This window comes from Otolemur garnettii, unplaced genomic scaffold, assembly GCF_000181295.1.
Source record: "Otolemur garnettii isolate 467f Iridium unplaced genomic scaffold, OtoGar3 scaffold00064, whole genome shotgun sequence".
Taxonomy (NCBI): domain Eukaryota; kingdom Metazoa; phylum Chordata; class Mammalia; order Primates; family Galagidae; genus Otolemur; species Otolemur garnettii.
Genome location: NW_003852459.1, coordinates 7132114 through 7158517, shown reverse-complemented (window position 1 = coordinate 7158517; position 26404 = coordinate 7132114). Strand labels below are relative to the sequence as shown.

At 34.5% G+C, this 26404-nt stretch overlaps 1 protein-coding gene and 1 pseudogene across 1 annotated transcript in view; both read right to left on the bottom strand.

The window, feature by feature from the left end:
• ACVR2A (activin A receptor type 2A) overlaps positions 1–26404 on the bottom strand; it is an 84026-nt gene that overhangs the window by 31639 nt on the left and 25983 nt on the right. Inside the window, exons 2-4 of the mRNA XM_003793005.3 lie at positions 4061–4268; positions 1292–1401; positions 944–1098 (exon numbers count right to left, since the gene is read on the bottom strand). Coding sequence (XP_003793053.1) covers positions 944–1098; positions 1292–1401; positions 4061–4268 — 473 coding nt within the window. The remainder of the gene's footprint in view (positions 1–943; positions 1099–1291; positions 1402–4060; positions 4269–26404) is intronic.
• LOC111726415 lies at positions 23090–23210 on the bottom strand (annotated as a pseudogene).

Sequence of the window (26404 nt, the reverse complement as noted above, 5' to 3'; positions counted from 1 at the left end):
TACCTTTGGGTTTATTTCTCCTGATACACATAAAGATTATGGGAATCAATGATCTAATGCTAACAGATTGTTGCAAGTACTAAGAAAGAAGTGTGTTATGTAAACAAAGCTTAGGGAAAAGAAGTTGTTTTGGCCATTACATTACGGAACTTTACTATTTGCTTCAATAAAGTTTTAACCATTAATCCTATTAGTATTAGAAAAACAAAATTAAACCAAGAGATCCTGAAGTCTGAGGTAATCTGATCTTAACAGGTAAAAGAAACATACTAAAAACTAGAACTTAGAGATAGTCAAGCACGTATAACCCAAGTTATCAGCTTTCCTACACCTGTAGAATATTCACTGCTTCCGTAAGTCCTCTTATAAAGCACTGGACCAGCACCAAGTGTCTACATGACAGAGCGTGGGAATAGTCAATGAATTTAATATAATTACTACCCACACCTATATTTCCAGAAATAATACGTTTTCCTGAAGCCTTTAGGAAATCTCTCTTCCCTTACTTGGTTACTTTCCTGGGTCTAGTGCCATGGCTTAAAGGATGTTTTAAGAAGTAATCTTGAGAAAGGCACAGAAATTTGAAAATTGGGACAAGGACAGAAAGGAAATGAAAGGGTTATGATATTAATTCTTCTCCATCACTAATTAATTCTCAAGAAGCAGACAATAATTATAAGTCTTAGAGTAGAAAGAAAATACTCTGGAAAAGAACAGGAATGGGGATACCTCTCCTTCTACAGTACTTTAACCTTTAAGTGAGAAAACTTTAGGACATAGCAATTTAGTACATTTGCAAAATTAGCTATAGTTCCCCTAAAAATAAATACTCAAAAATTAACTCCAAAGGGAAATAACTTATTACAAGCTAGTGAGTTTCACCACAGAAATATGTCAGAAATACAAAATTTAAAATAGTACAAAGTATGGGACAATAACTTACTTGAGTTGGAACAAGTACAGGAGGGTAGGCCATCTTGTGATGCCTGTACACCCAAAATGCACAAATGACAATCCCCGCAATTAACATAAGTGGCACCAAGGAATAAAGTAGGATGTTATAATAGGGTGGCTTAGGTGTAACTGGATTTGAAGTGGCTGCAGAAAAAGGGGGGGGAAAATAACTCAGATACAGTGTACAAAATTCTATAAAAAGTATTTATCATTATATCAAACTTTTGGAAAAGAATAGAATATGAGGAGGGAGAAGTAAATTATTTTATCAACAGATATATATTTTGTTTTCAATCTAGTAGATAAACAAACCTATGGATTTCCCCTCTGAACTTACGCTGTGTGACTTCCATCTCAGGGAAATAAAAAAATTTTTCATTACACATATTGCCCTCACAGCAACAAAAATATACTTCAGGGCTGTCTTTTTTTTCTACACAATCAGTCCTATAAACAAACAGAGAAAGAATAATTAAAATAAGTATTATCCTGACCCTACAAAAGGTGTTTTTCTTCTTAAAGATAAAATAATGAATGAGTCATTAATATTCAACTTCATTATTAAATCTCAGAAACCAAAAACACATTCCTGGATTCCTGTTATAAGCACATCAGAAAAAAAAAAAAAAATTAACAACTGATTTTATAACCACATTGACTCTTGAGACTATTGCTTTAATTTGGTTTTTAACGAGCAATCTAAGGCAACCATCTTTTTTTATTTTTTTAATTATTAGAAAGGCTTGAAGAGGAACCATAAAGTCAATGAGGCAATTTAGAAGTACTTTTGTTTACATGGAATACAGTTTTCCCATTTTGTAAGTACAAAAATGAGAAAACTATATATAAAACTTTGTGTACATATATATATAATAAACATACACATATACATACACACACACTAAATGATGCAAGCTCATGTCTCATGAGTGGAACTTATTTCAACATCAAAAACCCAAACTAGGTTTCAGAATCGATACTATCACTTTTTTTAATAGTACAGATTAAAATTCCCTAAACACAATCAACAGTGTTGAGATAAGTAATAACTAGAGAACAAATATGTAACAACAAACATATAAGGCCCAGTAATAACTCAAAACGTATTAGAATAATGCTGATTCAAGAAAAGACACAGATTTAGCCTCTAGAACAAATTCTAATCAACCAGTAAGAAAACAATTGTATCTTTAAAAAAAAAAAAAATCAAACTTTTAAATACCATTAATAAACATCAGGTGAGCTCAAAAAGGATCTATCTAAACATAATAAATTGAACTTCTAGGACAGTTATGAGAATAATAAGGTTGGATTAAGTAAAAAGTGCAAGAAATTTCAGGGAGACAGTAGTTTTACAATTTTAAAATATATCTATACCAATATTTATTTGGTGGAAGTTGTAAAAAAAGAGAAAGCTAAGTTTTAATAATTTATAAAGAGAAATGCATGAATTTAAAAATGAATATTTAAAATTATGCCTAAAATTTTAGGAAATTAACATGATTAAATATTTAGCCTAATTAATTCAAGAAAATTGCTTTTCACCATGCAATTTTATTTCTTTATTATCTTTTCTTCCATACTTTGACATTTCTTGAATATTTTTTCCCATCTCTTACTATCCTCACTATTTTTAAATCAAATTTTCAGCATAAATACTAAGATTTATACACTTTTAAATTACTATTTAACCCCCAGAAACAAAGATGGAATAGTAATTATCTACTCTAAGACCAAGCACTTGCACTGAACAAGGTACTCCCCAGACTCCAATGAAAATAGCTCAATACAAGTTTCTGTACTGCCTGAGTGTCACATAACTGAAATACTGGTTGTAGCTTAAAAGCAGAATTTTTATTATAGAAAAGAATACAAACTCCTGATTTCAACTAATTACTAAAAGACAGTTTTGAGTTAAGATGATCCCTCAAACCTCATTTTTCTTTCCAATTTCTATTTACCTTTCATGACAGCTCATATCACCCAACAACCACTTCTCCTGGTAGAGAGGCTCATCAGAAATTCAGTTAGAACATGGAAGCACAGAGAAATAGTTCCCAGAAAATTCACAGACTTACAAGTATACCCTAAATACTAATATATACCTAGATGACTTTTATTTTCTCATAAAAAGTAGAGCTAATTCAATTTTCAAGGGCATATTTAATGTGTTTTGCTATTAACCACATACAGCTAATCAATCACAGATTCCAGGTAATCAAGAATCAAGCTCCTGGAAGTAGATCTCGAAGCATAGTGTTCAGTGTATATAGCATCATTTTTTGGCCCCAAAATGTCTGGTCACCCAGGACTTTTCAGTCTCTGCCAGTCTTCAGCACCCACCCATAGTGGAAATCCTATAGCCCAAACTAAGCAATCATCCCAACATCTAAGAGACACCTTACAGAAAGACCATAGGCATTTAATAACATGATCACTATATATTGTTTCCAGTATAGGATAAAGCAATTTAAACAAGATCTTTTAAATAAAATGCAGCTTTCTATAAGAATTATGTTAGTTGTGAGGGAATTCTGAACAATCAAATTAAAATGTCTCTTGGCATAAAGAACAAAGGGCTATTCTGTAAGAAAAAATATATGTATAATAAGATCAATTTCTTCCACATACATAAAGAAGGACATGAAAAGAAAATTAAATACTATGATTAAGCTTTATTCTCCTTCAGGATAGATTTTCAACAGATATACTTCCTTTTAAAGCTATTTTAAAATTTCTTTCTCCTTAAAATTGGCATTAAAAAGGTTTAAAATTCTAACAAAACAAGGAAATAAATAGTTTTAACCTAAGAGTTCTTAGTATTTGGTAGATTATTCAAAATACAGCAAAGATAAAATATAAACATGCCAAATATATTTTATTACTTTAAAATTCATATCTTGTCATTAAGTTATGTTCTAATGTTCTTCATAATCCCATCTTCAAAAAAAAAAAAACATTAAAGGGAAAATTCATGCATTCGCCTTTCCTCTTTTAAAAATGGGAGAAGGATAAAAATTGCTCAACACCTTAGCACTCTACCCAGGTCAACAGGGTGAGACTCTGTCAATAAATAAACAAACAACTAAATAAAACATATACTTACCTGTCATAGCAGTTGATATCATCTAACCAGCAACCTTGTTTCACTATTTCAATGGAACCAGAAATATTCTTCCAGGTAGCAAAACAATGTCGCCGTTTATCTTTGTCACCGTAACAGGGTTCAACACCAGTCTGATTGCTTTTGTCTTTTTCCCAATTAGCATTAAAGAAAAGACACTCCTGAGTTTCGGATCTACCAAGTATAGCACCTGTAAAATTATAAAAATAACAATTTAATATAACTGTATTAATTCTCAAGAGATTGTCTTCCAAGATAGCAACTTCAGGTGTTCCTAAAATGTCAAGAATTTACCATCTTTCCAGTGTTACAACTTTGATTCTATTTCCAAGTTCATCCTTATATGCCCATAAACATAATAAGAAATTACCACATATATCATAAGATTTCTAGACAACATGAATTTCACTTCACTTAAGAACATCCTGATGAAAAAGCAGCCAAAAGTTCTTAATTTTATTAAATCTCAGTCCTAAAGTAGACTTTTTAGTATTTTGTTTGACCAAATAGGAACTAAACAAACATACTTCTACTTCCTACTTAAGTGAGGTTGACCCTTCAACAACTCAGCGGTAAGAGGCACCAACCAGCCCTGCGACCAGCCCTGCGCAGTGGCTGTAATCCTAGCACTCTGGGAGACTGAGGAGGGTGGACTGCCTGAGCTCACAAGTTCAAGAACAGCCTGAGCAAAAGTGAGATCCTGTCTCTATTAAAATAGAAAAACTGAGGCAAGAGGATCGCTCGAACCCAAGAGGTGGAGGTTGCTGTGAGCTATGACATCAAGGCACTCTACCCAGGGCAACAGCTTGAGACTCTATCCCCCCCCAAAAAAAGAGGCACTGACCTCCCACATAGTTGAAAATTGGCAGGTAACTTTTGACTCCCCCAAAATTCAATTAGTAATAGCCTACTGTTCACTGGAAGAGTCATGAATGACAAAATCAATTCACATATATTTTGTGTAAATATTATATACTGTATAATTAAATATTTGTGTAAATATTATATACTGTATAATATACTGTATTACACTAAAGTAAGCTAGAAAAAAAAAAGAAAGAAAGAAAACCAGGGCAGCACCTGTGGCTCAAAGGAGTAGGGCACCAGCCCCATATACCAGAGGTGGCAGGTTCAAACCCAGCCCCCACCAAAAACTGCAAAAAAAGAAAAAGAAAAAGAAAATCTTCGAAAGAGAAAATACATTTACAATTCTGTTATCAATAACATAAGTTTATGTCATCTATTTATAAGATGAGTAGTCTGCCTGAAATCAACCACAGCTGCAGATCTCAATCAATGGACCTATCAGTTAATTCAACTTTTTCTTATAATGACTTTTCTCTGCTTCTTGAGAGTACTTCTTGAATCACTAGTGGAACTCATTTGGGTCCTATGGTATTATTCAAGTTTTACAGAATGGTACTCAACATGACAAAAATATGCAAGCACTACAAGAGATCACTTTTTACTGCGACACACAATTTACTAGAAAAATGAACTGCTCACGTGGAGATGTATCACATGGCATTTTAAGAATTACAACACTTGAGCTCACCAAAATACCAGCAGGAGGTGGCTATGAAATTATTACATTAGGACAGTATGTACTATAATTTTATGCAGTTATGCTTTAATATTACATCTTTACATTTGCTTACATTTCTCTCAACTATGTCGTGTATGGTCTGTATATGCATAAATATTGATAAATTTTAACTTTTTATAATAGATTTGTATATATATTATGGTAGAAAATGATAAATAGACAGGTATCTACATATATTTGATGGATGCATGACATACCTTATTTCTTAATTTGCATTATGCAGTTCACCTATGAGTTTTTTCAAATTGTTGCAAACCTCCAAAAATTTTTCAAATGTATTTATTGAAAATAATACACATATAAGTGAACTAATGTAGTTCAAACCTCTGTTGTTCAAAGGTCAACTGTACAATGGCTGTCTCAAGAAAAAGCCCTTGTGGCTCGGCGCCTATGGCTCAACCGGCTAAGGCACCAGCCACGTACACCTAAGGTGGCGGGTTTGAATCCCCAGCCTGGACCTGCCAAACAACAATGATGGCTGCAACCAAAAAATAGCCGGGCGTTGTGGTGGGCGCCTGTGGTCCCAGCTACTTGGGAGGCAGAGGCAGGAGACTCGCTTGAGCCCAGGAGGTTGCTGTGAGCTGTAATAACACAGCACTCTACCCAGGGGGACAGCTTGAGGCTCTGTCTCAAAAAAAAAAAAAAAAAGAAAGAAAAAGAAAAAGCCCTTGTTTAACAGAGTTATAAACTCAGGCTATGGCTACTCAGACTTGGGTATCTGGCAGACATCTTCTCAAAAGTGAGTAGATAAAAGATCTAAATTTAAGGCATGAAACAATAAAAATCCTCAAAGAAAGTGTGGAGAAATCACTTGAAGATAGGGTAAGACTTTATGAAGAAGACTTCCATGTCAATTGCAACAACAAAAATAAACAAATGGGACTTAATTAAACTCAGTACTTTCTATACAGCTAAGGAGACAACAACCAAAGCAAATAGACAACCTGCACAATAGGAAAAGATATTTGCATATTATGAATCAGAGAAAAGCTTGATAATTAGGATCTACAGAGAACTCAAATTAATCAACATAAAAAGAGCCAATAATTCCTTCTATCACTGGGCAAGAGAAATGAATAGAACTTTCTCTAAAGAAGCCATAGAATGGCTAACAGGCAAGTTTAAAAAATCCTCATTACCCCTAATTATCACAGAAATGCAAATCAAAACCACCCTGAGATATCACCTAATCCCAGTGAGAATGGCCCACATCACAAAATCTCAAAACTGCTGATGTTGGTGTGGATGTGGAGAGAAGGGAACACTTTAAATTGCTGGTGAGACTGCAAACTAATACAACCTTTTGGGAAGGAAGTACGGAGAAACCTCAAAAAATTCAAACTAGACCATCTATTTGATCCTGTAATGCCATTACTGGGCATCTATCCAGAAGAAAAAAAATCCTTTTATCAAAACGACATTTGCACTAGACTGTTTATCACAGTTCAATTTACAATCACCAAAATGTGGGAAATGCCTAAATGCCCACCAACCCAGGAATAGATTAACAAGCTGTGGTATATGTATGCCATGGAATACTATTCAGCCATTTAAAAAGATGGAGATTTTACATCTTTTGTATGGATGGAAGTGGAACACATTCTTCTTAGTAAAGCATCACAAGAATAGAGAGGCAAGAATCCTGTGTACTCAATTCTGATATGAGGACAAATGATGAGCTAGTACATGCTGGGGGGTGAGGAAAGGGGGTTGCAGAGAGGGAAGGAAGGAGTGAGGGGTCACAGAGTATGACCCACCTCTTGGGCATGGGTCACTTTAATAAGAGGGACTTTACCTAACAAATGCAATCCGTGTAACCTGGTTCTTTGTACCCTCAATGAATCCCCAACAATAAAACACACACACACACACACACACACACGCACACACACACAAAAAGTGAGTCAAATGCATCTGTTCCTTTAAGGAAAGCTGACAATATACACTGCCAATGAAAAAATTTAAGTTTTCAAGAAAAAATTAAAATTCTGGAAAGCCTGTATCTGCTGCCATTAGCATGACACCTTCTCAATACAGAATTTTCTGATGAGATCAATGGTGATATTAACAAATATAACTTTAAAATATACAATAATGAAATGTGCCATTACTTAGGAGGTCTATAATAACTCAGAGAACCAATATTTTCCAGATGAGCTATGTGTGATGTTACGAAACCATTCACGGGTAAAAAAATCCACTCAATGTGCATGACAGATCAATAGATTTTAATGATACAAAGGACAAAATGTTCGTGAATGATTTCAGATTACCCACTGCAACTAGCTTTTAAGAAATTATGTCTTATCTGGAAATGCAAGGTAACTGAAATAGCCAAAACAATTCTGAAAAAGAAGTACACAGGAGAATTCATACTTCCTTATTTTTAAGACTTCCTCGACAACTTCAGCAATAAAGACAGTGTAGTCTTAGTGAAAACAGACACATATATCAGCAGGACAAAATAAGAGAATCCAGAAATAGTCCCACACATATATGGTCAGAAAAGATGCCAAGGCAAGTCAATAGATAAAAGATAGTCTCTGCAACAACAAATGCTAGACCAATTGAACGTCCACATGCCGAAACACACACACATACCCTCTCAACCCAGATCTCACATCATATACAAATTCACTGTAAACATATCATAGACCTAAAAATACCTAAAACTATTAAATTTCCAAAAGAAAAAACATGAAAATCTTTCTGACCTTGAGTTATGAAATATTTCTTAGAACACAAAACACATAAACTACAAAAGAATTAATAAATCATTCATAAAAATGAAAACTTCTCTGAAAGGGAAAAGAAAAAAAAAGTCACAGACTGAAAAAAAAAATGCCTGCAAAACACATTTCTAAAAATGGGCTGATACTTAGAATATATGAAGACCTCTCACAACTCAATCATAAGAAAACACACTATCCAATTATATGAGATATGAATGGAAGAATTCTAAATGAAAACCTACTCAACATTATCAATCATTAGGGAAATGCAAAATAAATGAAATACCCATTAGAATGACTAAAACAAAACAAAACAAACAACAACAACAAAAACAGACAATATCAAGTGCTGCTAAATAGATGAGCAACTGGGACTTTCACTGGAGGTGCTAATGTAAAATGGCCCAGCCACTTTGGAAAACAGTTTTGCAGCTTCTTATGGAAAACTTCTGTGCACACAAACGTCTGTGACTATTCAGTGTGGCTTCATTCATAATATTCCCAAACTGAAAATGACCTAGGGTCCATTACTGGTAAATGGATATGCAAACACTCCTACAATAAAAAGGAATGAACTGGTGATTATTGTAAAAGCAGGGATGAATCTCAAACATTTGTCAATGAAAGAAGACAGATTTAAAAGCTGCCCTATATGATTCCATGCATACAATATTCTGGAAAAGGCAAAACTATAGGGACAGAAATAAGCTCATAGACTGTCCAAAAAATGGCATGAGAGGAAGGGAATTCCTTACAAAAGGGCCTGAGGAAACTGTGTGGGATGATACAAATGTTCCGCATCTTGATGTGGTAATGTTATATGCCTACATGGACGGGTCATACATTCTAATCAAAACTCATACAATTGGGCAGCTCCTGTGGCTCAAAAGGGTAGGGCACCAGCCCATATGCTGGAGGTGGCAGGTTCAAACCCAGCTCCAGCCAAAAAAAAAAACTCATACAATTGCACATCTAAAGAAATACATTTTATTCTACATAAATTACACATCAATTACCCTGACTTTAGGAAAAAAGAATATAAAAGAAACCACTACTTGTTGAGTTATGGCATTTTATCAAAGAAAAAATACCCACAACTATCTAAAAAAATTATTAGGATACTGTTCCTTTTTTTCTAACTATACATTTATGTGTGGCCATGTTTCTTTCATATACTTTAATCAAAATAACAAATCATAACAAATCGAATGGAAAAATAGAAGAATCCAGTTTTTCTATTAATGAAATCATAAAAGAGATCTGCAAAAACTTTATTCATTTTTTGTTTTGTTAAATATTTGTCATTAAAATCATTCTTTTATTAACAGGTTTATTGTTATTTTTAATCATTCAGAAATTTTGTCTCAATTTATAATATAAACATTGATAGATAAAACTCACATAAATCAACAGTTCTTTAGGCTTCTAAATTTTTAAGAGCTCTAAGGAAGTCTTGAGACCAAAAAGTTTGAAAATAAGTGCTCTATAGAGTGTACTAGCACAGAGATGGAATTATAAATTGCTAGTTATCTGTGGGCAATAATGGTGTTATGGGTTTCCTCTCAACTATGGAAGAAATAATTGCATGAACTGACATACTGCAAACTATGCTGGTAACTCCATCTCAAATATATTTTATAAAAGCAGGTCTGTCACTACTACTTATCTGTATACAAACAGTAGCTATTTTCTAAATTATTACTCTTCAGAAATGTGTTGAAAATGTAAGCAAACTTAAGTTTTCTCCTTTACCAAATAATCTAAAAACACACACTGCCGACATTGTAATCTTAAAATAGGGACAGCAAACTTTTTATGTAAAGATCCAGACAGTAAATATTTCAGGCTTTGCAGATCATGTGGTCTTTTGCAACTACTTAACTCTGTCTGCCCTTGTAGCACAAAAGCATCCACAGACAGTAAATGAATATGCATGGTTATATTCCAATAAAACTTTATTTATGGACACCAAAGACAGAATTAAAAATAGTTTTACATCTCACAAAATATTGTTATTGTGCCTTTTTTTTTTTAACCATCTAAAAATATAAGTCTTCCTTAGGTCTGAGCTGGATTTGGCCCACTGGTTGTAAGGTCCCTGTCCTGTATCTTAATATCCTAATTCCAATAGTCTAGCTAACCTGCCTGTTGTTTGTTTTGTCTTGTAAGGGAAAAGAGTCTTGTGAATTATCATCCATTTAATTCATGTTAAAACTTCCTATATAATTATTTTCAATTTCCAAAAGAAGAATCCACTGATACTTAGAAATATCCCTTAATCTAAACTGACAAAAATTGAATGTTTCCTAGAACAGAACCGGCAAAAAAGGTTCACTTTTGGTGTCAATTCCAATCAATGATTAGTGACTGCCTGGAGCACTGTACTGAGAAGGATTCTGAGGATTTTTAAAAGAGGATTTTAAGTATGGAAGAGAAGAAACATCAATGTCTTGTATCTGCCCTCACTTGCCTAGATATAAGGCAAACTAGCAGCCATTTTATTTATTAAAAAGAGACTTCTATCACTTATTTTTTAAACGTAAATAGGATGTCAGGATGATTTTCTACACAGACTATTCTTTGCTGAGATTTTCATAAATAGAAATTTGCTTATGGGGAATACTGTGGCAATCTTTCCACCCCTCCTCAAGATGATTCTGTAATCAGTCCCTAACCCCCATCACATCTCTAATACTAAATAACATAATTATAAAATAAAATTGTATGTATTTTTATATTCTTAAGCTTATATGACTTTAAAGGTATAGGTCTAAAAAAGATGGCAAAGTCATTTACATATATTAAGTGTTAATAGCAGCTCTCAATTTAAAACTTTCTGAAAAGTTAAATCTCTATCCATAGGTTTATTCTATCAAAGCAACTCCAAATAGTTCATACTGCCATTTCAAAAGAAATAAAAAGGTTTGCTCAAAGGGTTTAGTACAGTGGTTCTTATTTATTTATTTATTTATTTATTTTTGAGACAGAGCCTCAAGCTATCCCCCTGGGTAGAGTGCCGTGGCTTCACAGCTCACAGCAACCTCCAACTCCTGGGCTCAAGCGATTCTCCTGCCTCAACCTCCCAAGTAGCTGGGACCATGGGCGCCCACCACAAGGCCTGGCTATTTATTTTTTTGTTTGCAGCCATCATTGTTGTTTGGCAGGCCCAGGGTGGATTCAAACTCGCCACCTGAGGTGTATGTGGCTGGCACCTTAGCCGCTTGAGCCACAGGCGCCGAGCCAGTACAGTGGTTCTTAAGCACTGATGTTTATTCTATGAAGGTGACTCCAAATAGTTAATACTGACATTTCAAAAGAAATAAAAAGGTTTGCACAAAGGGTTCTTTATATAGTGGTTCTTTCTTAACCAATGATGTGCATCAGAATCCCCTCTATATTTTCTCACATTCACGTTTGAGTGCCATTATGAAGGTCCTGGGAAGAGGCAGCTGGAACGTACAATTGGGGAATATATAAATACTTAAAATACATATATATATATGTGTGTATTATATATATATTTGTGTATATACACTGTACCAATGGTGTTATAAACTTCCTCTCAACTATAGAAGAAATAATAGCATGAAGTGCCATATTGCCAACTACGCTACCAACTTTATCTCAAGTATTCTACAAAAGGGCTGCTACTTCTAAAGAATATAGTTTATGTGCATGGGTATTTTTTTTTTTCAAAAACTCAATGATGATCTAATGTCTCTCTTTAGTTAAGAACCACCAGTTTAGGAGATTATGGCCTGAACCTGGAATTGAGTTCACAAACTGTTACGTTAAACAACTACCAAGTCCTTCACTGCCTTGTTTCCACATCTATAAAATTAAGCAGATTTCATTCCCAAATTCTTTCCCAGGTACAAAATTTATATTCAGTCTAGTTATAGTAAATCAGTCAGTGGTCATATAATACAGTATCAGAGTTAATTTAGATAATAGTTCTATATTCCAAGTAGTACTTATACCTTAATGACTTGCTTCATTTTTCCTACCACTAAAAAAAAACAAAAAACAAAAACAACAATACGAAAACCTGAAATGCGGTAGAATATTTGGCCACAAAATAACTTTGCAAAAGTCATGTTCCAATTCAAATTACTTCGCCTATGAGAAAAAGTAAACTTCATTTAAATCAACTACTTCTGAGGACAATCCAGATATTTAACAAAAAAATGAAGCAGTAAAGTAATACACTAACACCGATTTTATATAATCTCTTTCAGAAACAGAGTAAGAGGTACTATTTTCCAACTCATTTCATAAAACCAGTATTACCTTCATACTAAATATAGACAAAGCACCAAAAAAAACATTCATCATTCAAAAATCAGTCAATGCAATCTATCAAATTAGCTCATCTTATCAAAGATTAGACAGATTGCAGAAAAACTATTAGACAAAATTGATGATAAAACCTATCAGTGTACTAAGATAAATTTCAATTATTGCAGAAAAAATATTAGACAAAATTGATGATAAAACCTATCAGTGTACTAAGATAAAAATTCATAATAAAAATTAAAAGCATACTAGGAATAGAGGGGAACTTCCTTAATGCCATAAAAAGCATATACCAAAAAAGCTACAGTCAATGTCATGATTAATGGCAGAAAAGCAAATGTTTCACTCTAAGATCAGAAACAAGGCAATGATTCCACTCTCCCTACACTAGATCTCTCAGTAATATGTTAAATAGTACTGCTATTGCAGTAAGGCAAGAAAAAGAAATTAAGGCCGTACTAGCTAGAAAAGAAAAAAATAAAATTAACTCTATTTGCAGATGACATGCTTATTTATGGAGACAATCCCAAGGAATCTTAAAAAAATGCATGAAGTAATAAATGAATTCAGTAAGGTCACAGCATACAATATCAACACACAAAAATCAACTGTATTTCCATCTACTGACAATCAGTAAGTAAAACCAAAATTCGAAATGTAGTATCATTTACAACTATTCTAAAGAAAATAAAATACTTAGATAAAATCTAACAAAACATGAATAGGGTTGATATGATAAAAATTACAAAATACTAAAGAAAACAAATCAAAGATGACCTAAACTGGGCAGCACCTGTGGCTCAAGGAGTAGGGCGTGAGCCCCATATACCAGAAGTGGTGTGTTCAAACCCGGCCCCAGCCGAAAAAAAAAGACCTAAACACTTGGCCAGAAACACTGTGTTCATGGAATGGAAGATTCAACATAATAAAGATGTCAGTTCTCCCTAAACTGATGTATAAGTTTAATACAATTCTTATCAAAATCTCAGTAAATGTCTTTGTAGTGACAAAAAAAGTTTACTCTACATTATTTTTTAAAAAGAAGTGTGAGAAAATCTCTCCCCACTTTCCTGATGCATCTTAGCAATGTAGCTTTAGTAATTCAGAAAGAATGGTATTGGTGGAAAGATAGACCAGAAGGGCAGACAGAGATCCACATAGATAAGCCTAATTAATGTTTGAAAAATGAGCAAAAGGTAATTAAATGGAGATGGGATAGCATTTTAAATAAATGATTGTGGAGCCACTGGACATGGTTCAAGCAATACATATGGAATGACCTCCCAGTGGCTATCAACTGTTATTCCAGCAGTTCCTGAAAGCCCAGCTCTTGAAGAAAGCATCCATCCCAGGCTAAATCTCTCCATATGGTGACAATTTTCAAGTTTTCTCAAGGTTATGTATACCAAAATCACAAAAGTGCTTTAAACAGGACTTCCCAAGTACATACTTGAAATCCAATATGAAATGTTTTATATTGATTGTTTATAGTCAGTTATCTATACATATCCTTTTGCACGTTTGAATGCCACTGGGGGTTGGAGTCTAAGTGTTTTCACCACAAAAAATAGTATATGAAGTATGTGTTAATTAGCCTGAGTTAGCCACTCCACATTGTATACATATTTCAAACCATGTTGTTCAAAATAGATACAATTTTTATTTGTCAAATTTTTTTTGAAAGAATGATAGCTACCTGGTGTATGGACCAGGGAGGCAATACAAGTAAGAATGGTTAAATTAACATCTTTATTTATACAGAAGATAGAAGGTGATGACAGACTGGCATGACCTCAACCAGACTGTGAGTTTCTCACCAGCAAATAGTCCAATTTATTCATGATTGAATCCGTAATGTTTAGCACAACGCTTGAAACTCAGAAAGCATTCAATTAATAGTGAAATAATTAATCAACAAATATATGTAGTCAATCACAACATATCTAGATATAGCTTAATATGAAATTCAGGAGTTTTTTTTCAATAGTTTCCCTTCCTCAAGCTTTTGTCTGTCTTTCTGTAGAACATAACTATAGTTATAATGTGCTACTCCCAATATAATAATATAGCTAACATTTTATCATTGGCATTATAGAATTTTTGTAGTCTGTAGCTTTGAATCAAATAAATGTAATACAAATTACAACTATTCCAAAAAGAAAAAACAATGCCATTGAGTCTCACATTATCTCACTTACTTTCCCAACACAAATAGTATTTAATAAACAATAAAATGTGTAAAACACAATGTAACATGAACTGAATAAAAACTCACCAACCACTACTGCTTTTCCCCCCACCCTTTTTTTGTAAAGTTGCAAAATATATTGTATACTGAAAATTTATTTTAGAAAAAGGTGCCTGTGGTAAATTTTTTTTTAGTTGAAATTTAAAAAATTGGGGGGAAGATTCATTGAGGGTACAAAGAATTAGGTTACACTGATTATAGTTGTTAGGTCGAGTCCCTCTTATAATTGTGTCCCACCCCCAAGAGGTATGCCATACACCGTGACCCCCCATACTCCTCTTTCCTCTCCTCTCCTCACTTGCTCATTCCCCCACCCTCCACCATGAACTAGATCATTAATTGTCCTCGTATCAGAATAGAGTACACAGGATTCTTGCCTCTCCATTCTTGTGATGCTTTACTAAGAAGAATGTGTTCCACCTACATCCAGGTTAATACAAAAGATGTAAAGTCTCCATCTTTTTTAATGGCTGAATAGTATTCCATGGCATACATATACCACAGCTTGTTAATCCATTACTGGGTGGCATTTAGGCTGCTTCCACGTTTTTGTGATTGTAAATTGAGCTGTAATAACGAGTCTAGTACAAATGTCCTTCTGATAAAAGGATTTTTTTTTTTAATTCTGGGTAAATGCTTAGTAATGGGATTGTAGGATCAAATAGGAGGTCTAATTTTAGTTCTTTGAGGATTTTCCATACTTCCTTTCAAAAAGGTTGTATTAGTTTGCAGTCCCACCAGCAGTTTAAAGTGTTCCCTTCTCTCCACATCCACACCAGCATCAGCAGTCTTGAGACTTTCTGACACGGGCTATTCTCACTGGAGTTAGGTGATATCTCAGGGTGGTTTTGATCTGCATTTCTCCAGGGATGATAAGCATTTTTTCAAATGTTTGTTAGCCATTCATCTGTCTTCGTCAAAGAAGGTTCTGTTCAGATCTATTGCCCAGAGGTACATGGGATTGTTTACTCTTTTTATGTTGATTTATTTGAGTTCTCTATAGATTCTAGTTATCAACTCTTCCTCAGATTGATACCCTGCAAATATCTATTCCCATTTGAAGGTTGTCTTTTTGCTGTACTTGTTGTGTCCTTAGCTGTGCAGACACTTTTCAACTTAATTAAGTCCCATTTGTTAATTTTTGTTACTGCAAAGGCCGCTGAAGTCAGTCATAAACTCTTTCCCCAGTCCAACATCATCAAGAGTCTTCCCCACACTTCCTTCTAAGATTTTTATCATTTCCCCACTCTATGAAATAGGTAGATGGAATTAAAATATCTTTTACAGTTATGAACTGCATTAGATGTTTCTGATTAAGATGTCAGTATCTTTCACAGCCCTGTGACCAGCCTTATCCTATCACAATTTTCCTTACAGAAAAAATAGAATTGTTTAAAAACTTAAAAATCTGAGGAATTTTTGGAAAAATATTCTAATGCTGTCTGAAATTATGAACAAGTCACTGACATTACAGTCAGTGCCTACCACAGGCAACTTAGTCCTCTAAGAAGGGTTAATGAAGTTTCAAAGGTAATAAACCCAACTTGAGAAACAATGCTTATTTCCCTTCCACATGTCATTCCTCCCCACTCAGCCTTCCAAAGTGCTAGAAGGATTACAGGTGTGAGCCATGATGTCCAGCCCATTCCATGTTCTTTGGTTATTGGGTATAAATACAAGTTTAGAAGACACCAAAATAATACTAGTATTTCAGAGATTAATCTGAAAAGAATGAGTAAACTGTATTGAAATGGAAAGAAACTCAAAAAGCCATATTAACTACTCAATAAAAACCAAGGGTTTACAATATGCATGCTGACTAAATGACCATAGACATCAAACAGATTGGCAAATTAGAATACAGAGATCAAGTTTATTTGGTCTCCTGAGCATTAGAAAAAAATGACAATGATTTGGTAATCATGGATTAGGCAGTTGTCTGTTTCTATACGTTTTATAAGTTCTAACAAAACAAAGCTTGCTTCCATACATATTTATTCTGTTTCTCTTTGTTGCTAATTCTCTTCCTGATATTGAGTCTTACCATCATAAAAGATATACTGTATACTGGCCATGGATACTTCCTATGAAAAGGAAGACTGCCCAAAACTTGTCCTAAAGTCCACAATGTCTGAAAAGTCTTCTACCACACAAGTTAGAAATATGTGAAAAGAGAATAAATTTTCAAATAAAAATTTCTGCTTAGTAATGTAACATTAGGCCCCATCAATCTTATTTTTTTCTTTCTTTTTTTCCTTTTTAACTAAACACCTCCCTACCACCAATCATTTCAAAAAGAAAACACATAGACTTTCTGGCATTCTTCCTAGAAATTTTTTTGGCCTTACCTATTATACCTCATACTTAGTACTTACTATCATTCTGACAAAAAATACAAGATTTCATCTATCTAGATCAAGTAATATACTTACATTACTAAATATACAACTAATACATAATAAACTGAAAATATAAACACTGTATGTTGTGGCACTAAACACTGTGTACCTGTGTAAGCGTAGTAAGAAGAGAAAAAGTAAGGAATAGTCAATATTTAACCACTGGTTATTTAAAGTTTCCTAATGTTAATTCCTGACCAATTACAAAGGTAAGCACCTAGAATGTATTTTAACACTGGTAACATACAAATGACTATCCCCATGCAGACAGTTCCATATAAATATTTATCTACCTTGATACAGACCAAGATTTGAAGAACTCCATTAATTTCACAAATCTATTTCTTAAAAAGCCTTATATGAATATAAAGTCTCAGAGCCCCAACGAAAGCAGCAAATTTGTAATGGTACAATTACTTTTAATAAAAGATACAAGCAGCTTTAAGAAATTTCTTTGCATCATCTAACTCCAGTAAGATTAGCACACATCACAAAATCCCAAAACCAGAGATGTTGGTGTGGATGTGGAGAAAAGGGAACACTTCTACACTGCTGGTGGGAATGCAAACTAATACATTCCTTTTGGAAAGATGTTTGGAGAACACTTAGAGATCTGAAAATAGACCTGCCATTCGATCCTACAATTCCTCTACTAGGTGTATATCCAGAAGACCAAAAACCACATTATAACAAAGATATATGTACCAGAATGTTTACTGCAGCCCAATTCATAATTGCTAAGTCATGGAAAAAGCCCAAATGCCCACTGACCCATGAATGGATTAATAAATTGTGGTATATGCACACCATGGAATATTATGCAGCCTTAAAGAAAGATGGAGACTTTACATCTTACATGTTTACATGGATGGAGTTGGAACATATTCTTCTTAGCAAAGCATCTCAAGATTGGAAGAAAAAGTATCCAATATACTTAGCCCTACTATGAAACCAATTTATAACTTTCTTTCTTATGAAAGCTATAACCCAATTATAGCCCAAGAAGAAGAAGAAAAGGGAGAGGAAGGGGAGGGGAGGGTGGAGGATGGGTGAAGGGAGAGTAAGTGGTGGGATCACACGTATGGTACATCTTACAAGGGTATATGTTAAATTTACTAAGTAGAATATAAATGTCTTAACACAATAACTAAGAAAATGCCATCAAGGCTATGTTAACCAGTTTGATGAAAATATTTCAAACTGTATATAAAACTAGCACACTGTACCCCATGACTGCAGTAACGTACACAGCTATGATTTAATTTAAAAAAAAAAAAAGAAAAAGAAATTTCTTTGCTATTTCCTTTATCTTAATTAACTTAATTGTGGATCTAGTTCAATACAAAAGGTACATTTCTGCATTAACAAAATTTTTAGAGAACCTCATTTCTTAAGCTCTTTCCTAAATACATAAGGTACTCTCTACACAGGGCTTGTTAAACAAAAGATTCTATTGATAGTAAGTCCAATCTACTAAACTAAATAATAAGATATCCATGATAATGTGTTCTCCAAAAAGACCTAAAAGAAAGAAAAGAATCTTCTAGAAGTAACAGATATAGACACATAGATATAAAGGCAGAGAAAAACACAGTATGAAAACATCAGAACCAAGACATTTCATCTTTAAAGGTAACTGTTGTCACTCTCTTAAGGAATGACATTTGATTGGACAGAAATATACTCTAAGTTGGTATTAATTTGGTTGGTAACGCAGAACAAAGCATTGATTTTAACACCAACTATCAAAGAACTTTTTCCTAAAAACAAAAGTATATGTAGGATAACAGGAACCAGGAAATGAGCAAATAACAAAACTCCAAATTTACCATTCAGTTGAAAAGCACCTAGGCCCACAATTTAAAACTGCTTTACTAGGAAAGGCCACAACAGCCTGATAAATTTCCAGACCTCAACCTCGCCTTTTAATAATTAAAAGGGGGGGGGAAGGTCATAGTTAATTAAAAGAAAGACCCACTTTCTTTTAATTTTAACCAACATAATTAGGCCTCTTATAACATTATGAAGGAGAGATTTCCATTAAACAATGAACAGGTAAAACAGGAACCCAATTTTCCCCTTCTGAAGACGAAAATTCTACCATTCTAACCCTTCCATCACTGGCAGGACACTGTAAAGTCTGTTTTGGTGACATGTTGCGTGAGACTATAGAAAACACTATGTCTCTCACACAACTACAGCATCTTCTGCATTCAGCTAGTACAGAGCGAAATGTACAGAGTTCCCATTCTATGTGCCAGGCAGTCTGACATCTGGGTGCCAAGTAGAAATGGTGACAAGGCAACTGATTCCAATATGTGAGAAATCTCTAACTTCAACATAAGAAGGGAAAAAAAGAAAAGATTAATTTTCAAAATAAGACACTCAAAGCAGAAAGAGACAAACTCACAAATCTCTAGAACCTCTCTTCTGAACCTCAACTAAGGCCTTTTCTAATTTCTCCTGTAGGGTAGAAAAAAGGTAAGACTGATAAAAAATAAGATCATAAAGACCAGAGAATTTCAAGTATGTTTCTTGATCACAATGAACTTCATATTTTTTTCAATCATGTTAGTGCTTCAAGGAAAATTAGCCTTTGGTCTTGAAACTGAATTGAGAAGAAAATAAAAAGATGAATAATGAAATATAAAAAATGAGGTATCCTGAGTTAGCATACAAAAAACACATACTAATCATCACTGCTTGATAATACAAAGCAGCAGCTATAACAACTCCTTGTTGGAAGGTACTAAGGATACCTGAGAAAGTAAATAAACCCTCCATAAAAGAATTCATATAAGCTGCAAAGAAACCACCCATTCCTCCTAGAACTCTTAATAAAAAAATAAAATCGTATGACTGCAATTTTCAAATGAAAATTTATAAATAATTGGAACAAATAAAAAAAACAAAATAAGGTCAGGCATTTAAGTCATAAGCAATAGAATTAGAAAAATCTAAGCTAGCTTTTTAAAGGAGGTAAGACCATCATTGGAGTAAGCAGGTTATTACTGCAAGTCACCAAAATTTCTCCCTGGACTACAATGACAGTCTCCTCAACTGACATGCCAGCTTCCACTTTATCTGACCCAAACTGTTCTTTATCCAGAAGTCAGACAAATCCTTTACTAAAGCAAACAAAATCAAGTTATTACTCCAACGTAAAGCCATTTAATGGCTTCCTACTACCCTTGGCCTCAAAATCAAAATCTTTAACAAATCTTATAGGCCTTCCACAATTTGGCTTTTCTTTAGCCTCAACTCACATCAAACAAATGAACATCTTTCTTTGAATCTTAGGCCTGAATATTGAAAGGTTCAGGACCCAAGGATAAAATCATTCCAAGACGTGAGATAAAAGGAAGACAGAGATCCAATTTGTGCAATAAAAAGTGGTTTTATTCCACCTGGAGTGCCAGTGGGGTGAGATTCTTGACTAGGGAGAAATCTACACAGTGGTTATCCACACGTGGTGGACAGGGATTTAAAGGGTTAGGGTAGCCATGATGGGTGGCATTCCTATTTCCTGGGAGGGACATGAGTCTGACCCTTCCTGGGCGGGCCATGAACCTGACCCTGCCTGGGTGGGGCAAGTTTATTTAGGCAGGTACACCTGATTCTATCCTACCAATCTCCCTATCCCTGAACTCCTTTAATGGGTGAGATAATGGAGTATAATAAAACATTGACAAAATGTTTGGTACTTTTGTACCAAATGCTTGGTACTTTCTTATGATATGAATATTTGTTCTCTCAAAAACTCACGCTGAACTTTAACTGCTAACGTAACAGTGCTGAGAGGTGGGCCTAATGAGAGGTGTTAAGGAGACTGTCTTGCCCTTCTGCTTCTGCCATGTGAGGATGCAGCAAGAACACCCACCCCAGATGCCTCTGTTTTGGTCTTGGACTTCCCGGCCTCCAGAACTATAAGAAAATATATTTGTTTTCTTTATTAATGACCAAGCATAGGTAGTCTGTTTCAGCAGCACAAACTGGACTAAAACAATGATTTAGAAAAAAATACCAGTCAATGAAATGAAAAAAATGTAAAATATCTCCAATTTGCAAATAGTTCTTAAACCAGTGAGAACACATAATGATTACATTTAGTAAGTTTGAAATATATATGCATATATATTTACCATCTGCTACACTCCAAACTACTGATCCCAAATTCTTAAAAAATTAAAATCATCAGTTAAGCTTCTATAGTATTTTTATAGCCACTACCTTTTCTTCTACGGCGCTGCCCCATATGCTGGAGGTGGTGGGTTCAAACCCAGCCCCAGCCAAAAACTGCAAAAAAATAAAAAAAATAAAAAAACAAAGCTACCTAATCTGTTATATAATTCATAAGAGACAAGGGAAAGCCTTTAAATTTAAGAATCATTCTCTAAAAATCCTAGAGTTATAGCAACACAAAACATGTATTTTCCCCCTAAACCCAGAGAAAGTCAACCAAAATTTTCAGATAAGCATTCTATAGCAAAGGTAAATCTGGATCTAGTTCAAAGTTCTTGGCCTCCTGCTTAATAAAAAAGTAAAAGACTTATTTATAAAACTCAGGCTTGTCCACTTAAAGATAAATACCTCCATCCAATACCATTCAATAATCACTGAAGTCATTTTAGATATGGGTTTATCTAGATACTATAAAAGAATAGTAGCAGGAATAATAAAATCAGATTAACATACACATCTTTACTTAATAATACACAATATATTTAACCCAAATCTTTCATATTCATAATTTTTAAAATTTCCTTTGTCTTCTAAACTGAAAGAAATTGTTTTGTCCAGCATTTTTATGTTCTTGCTATATTAATATTGACCAATATTGGTCCATGTTAATTACCACAAAGAATTATTTTAATCACACCTAAAGAGATTATTCCCACCACAATTTAATAGAACAAAACATACCTAAGACAACAGCTTTTACTATAAGTATTTATATTCCTCAGTAGGATATTCTGTGTTAGTAGTTAAGAAATACATGTTTGGCTCGGCGCCTGTGGCTCAAGTGCTAAGGTGCCAGCCACATACACCTAAGGTGGCAGGTTTGAATTCCCAGCCCGAGCCTGCCAAACAACAATGATGGCTACAACCAAAAAATGGCCAGGCGTTGTGGCGGGCACCTGTAGTCCCAGCTACTTGGGAGGCTGAGGCAGGAGACTTGCTTGAGCCCAGGAGTTGGAGGTTGCTGTGAGCGTGATGCCATGGCACTCTACCCAGGGGGATAGCTTGAGGCTCCATCTCAAAAAAAAAAAAAAAAAAAGAAAGAAATACATGTTTGAAAGAAAATGGAAAAGCAGCATGATAAATTTAACATTAACAGTTTTAATCAAAGTTACAGCAGAACACAGACTAGACACATAGAACATAGACAATAGTCTAGATTAGTCCCCTTCAGAAAGCTTTCATTTAAGTATTGGTATAGTATATTACATTTAGCCTACAAATTTTATTAAGTTCACAAATACAACCTTCACATTTAATGTCATATTTACTTCAGCTATAATCAATAACAGATAAATTTTACAATTTGTGTGAGTGAATAAACTATTTTCTAACATACCACCAGAAAAGCTCCTATTTACTAAGCTAAGACTAAAAGAAACTTTTTATGTTCAGAATTATGACAGACTACCTTGGAAAAGCTGAACTAAAGAACAGTAAATAAAGTTAAACTCTTTACTTTTAAATCCAATAGCAGAAAAGAGTTACATTAACAAAGTAATATAGCCTTGCTTATGTTCTTCATGAATTTACATGTCATTCCTGCCCAGGGGCCATTCTCATGTTTTCTATATGGTTCCAATTTTAGTATATGTGCTGGCAAAACCAGCACCTTCTGTTCTACAAAAATAAACATCTTAAAAAGAATTGTGACTTTTGTTTAACCCACCTTCGATGTCATTCCGCAATTTTTTCTATGTCCTCCTACACAAAAATGTTTACAGCCATCATTCTCTTAAAAAACAAAGATCCACAGAACCATAACAATTACTGGTGCTATTCCCAGTCTTTTCTTTGTGACTAAACATGAAGCAAAAAACTTTTACTAGTGTAGTCCATTGAAAGATACTAAGAAAAGATAAAAGAAGTTTAAATAATAAGGCGCTTTCTTCCACATTAAAAGCTACTTTTGGAATGCCAGAAACTAAGTCAGGCTACCGGTGGCCAATGTTCAGGTTCAGGTCTATTCTATGCATACAAGTCTAAGATCAAGATGTGTGCAGAAGTAAAAGGGCTTAGAGACACAGCAGCTTTAATAATAATGCACACACTACCGACCCTTTGCGTACTCTGTGATGTATCTGTGCACTGAGATGGAGAAGGGACAGAATAGAAAGATGGAGACAAAATATAGTTGAAAGAGCCTCCATCAGAGTTGTTCTCAGTTAAGCAACTAGCTGGCAGATGAGTCAGAGGTCAATAATTCTAAACCATGGCCTTTCACTAAATTTGAAGGTCAATTCCTGGTGGAATTCACAGAGTCTCTTCCTGGTTTATCACTTACACCCACCTGCCCAATTTCTGATGAAGAAGAATTTTGCTTTTTAAAAACAAATTAAGAAGAGGGAACACCTGCAATAAAAGAGCTTAAAAGGAATTTAACATATCTACAGGTATCAAAAGTCACGTAAATCTGAGAAAGAGAGTAACAGGTGATAGATAGGCTGATGAGAATTATGTTCCTAGGTGCCACACAGTCCATGATCTCAACCTTCAATATTAACATTTTTAACATATAAATAAGCAACCATGGTGAACAGTTGAGAAGAGATGTTGGGGTTAATACTTAAGAGAAAAGGCACAAACACTGGTATACATAAAGATAATGGGTTTCATGAAACCAAATTTTAATTTTTTTTGCTTACTCTGGTACCTATGCATTTAAAACTTTCTTTTATAAGCTCCTTCATTCATATTATACTGTATAATAAAAAAAAAAGCAAGACATAAGAGAGACAAAAAAAAACCAGATAAATTTTAAAAAAAAATCAGAAATAATAGTGAGTTGATTGTTATGTGAAAAACAGATAAAAGAACCAAAAACTGAGGACAGTCCATGGGAATGAATGAAAAGCCAGTATTAATTAATCCTTTTAAGAGATGAATGCTAAGTACAGTACTAGGCATACAACAAAGATCAACCATTTTTCTTAACAGAAGTTCACTGCCTGCCTAATCCATTTCTGGTTCCCTATTTATTCTGCCGCATAATCTTAACAGATTTCTCTAATGTCTGGTAATGTTTCTGGATTTCTGAAGTTAACCTAAAAGGGAAGGCTGAGAAGTATAAACTTCTTTGAGAGCCAGTCATATCATCCTATGATTTTTCTTTTTATAAAAATGTTTTTTATAATACCAAAGAGTTGTAACCTGCAGTTAGTAGGGAAGCTGTCCCTTGGTTTGGCACTTGTGTGGCACATGTATGGCACATGGTGTTCATATCATCTGAGCTCCACAATCACACATAAGTTCTGATGTGCAACATTTGTATGTTCATTTTCAAGTTGGAAGCACACTATTTCTAATTTATGTTATGTAGCCAGTGCTTACAACTTATGCTTCTGGAGATAGTATGAAACACAGAGCAATATTCCTCAATGTGCAAGACCTCCAAAAACAACAACAAAAGTCACCAAAATGCTCATTTCCAGGCTTGTTCTAGGCCCACTAAAACAAATTCTCTAAAAGTGTGATGTCAGTCTGGGATTCTGCCTTTTTTATAAGCTGCTTTTTTCATTTCCAGAGGGAAATAAAAAGAGATTCTGTTAAGTTATGTGTGAGGATTAAATAAAAAAAATTTTTTTAATCACCCTCAGTAGAGTGCTGTGTCGTCATAGCTCACAGCGTCGTCACAGCTCACAGCAACCTCCAGCTCTTAGGCTTAGGCGATTCTCTTGCCTCAGCCTCCCGAGTAGCTGGGACTACAGGTGCCCATCACAACGCCTGGCTATTTTTTGTTGCAGTTTGGCTGGGGCCAAGTTCAAACCCGCCACCCTCGGTATATGGGGCCACACACTATTCACTGAGCTACAGGCGCCACCCTAAAAATGTTTTCTAAGCATGAAATACTGTTAACTATTACAGTGCTCAATTAGTCTATCTTCTCTGAAAATGGAGGATTATATTTTATCCTCAGAAAGTAGCCTTATGGTGGGGTGGCTTTAGGTTCTAGGTTGGTTTTTTGTTTGTTGTTGAGGGAAGAAGGGGTTAACTGACAGAAAGAGTATTAAAAGTGGACTACAGATAATCCTTAAATAGGACAATCTACTTTAAACAATCAAAAGTCACAGAGATGACTTTTGAAAACATTTGAAAATAAGAAAAACATTTCTTATTTCTGTTTAAGATTTAGAACAGACATTATTGTTTCTTTTAAATAATACATTCATCTGGTTTGAATATGTATAATCCTACTAATAAAAGCAAAATTTAAGCAAGGATGAAGGAGATAAAAATAAGCTCATAATTTTGCAGATAGGAAATCTTGCATCAAAACTACTTAATGATAGCCAGGCATTGTGGCAGGCACCTGTGTCTCAGCTACTTCAGAGGCTGAGGCAAGAGAATCACTTAAACTCAAGAGTCTGAGGTTGTCATGAGCTGTGATGCCACAGGACTCTAACAAGGGCGACAAAGTGAGACTCTATCTCAAAAAAAAAAACTACTTAATATGTGGCTCACAACTATAGTCAGAGCACTTTGGGAGGCCCAGGTGGGAGAATCAATTGAGGCCAGGAGTTCAAGACCAGTCTGGGCAACACCATGAGACCTCTTCTCTTAATTAGCCAGGTACGGTGGCACCTACCTGTCATCCTAGTTATTAGTGAGGCTGAGGCAAGAGGATTGTCTCTTGAACCTAAGAGTCTGAGGTTACAACAAGCTATGATCATGCCACCACAGCCTAGCCTCAGAACAAAACAAAACAAAACCAAAAAAATCTACTTAATGAGAACTGTGATCTACCAAGATTCACCTACTAGAGAAATCATTATAGAAAAAAGTCACTACCCTTTAGATATCACAACC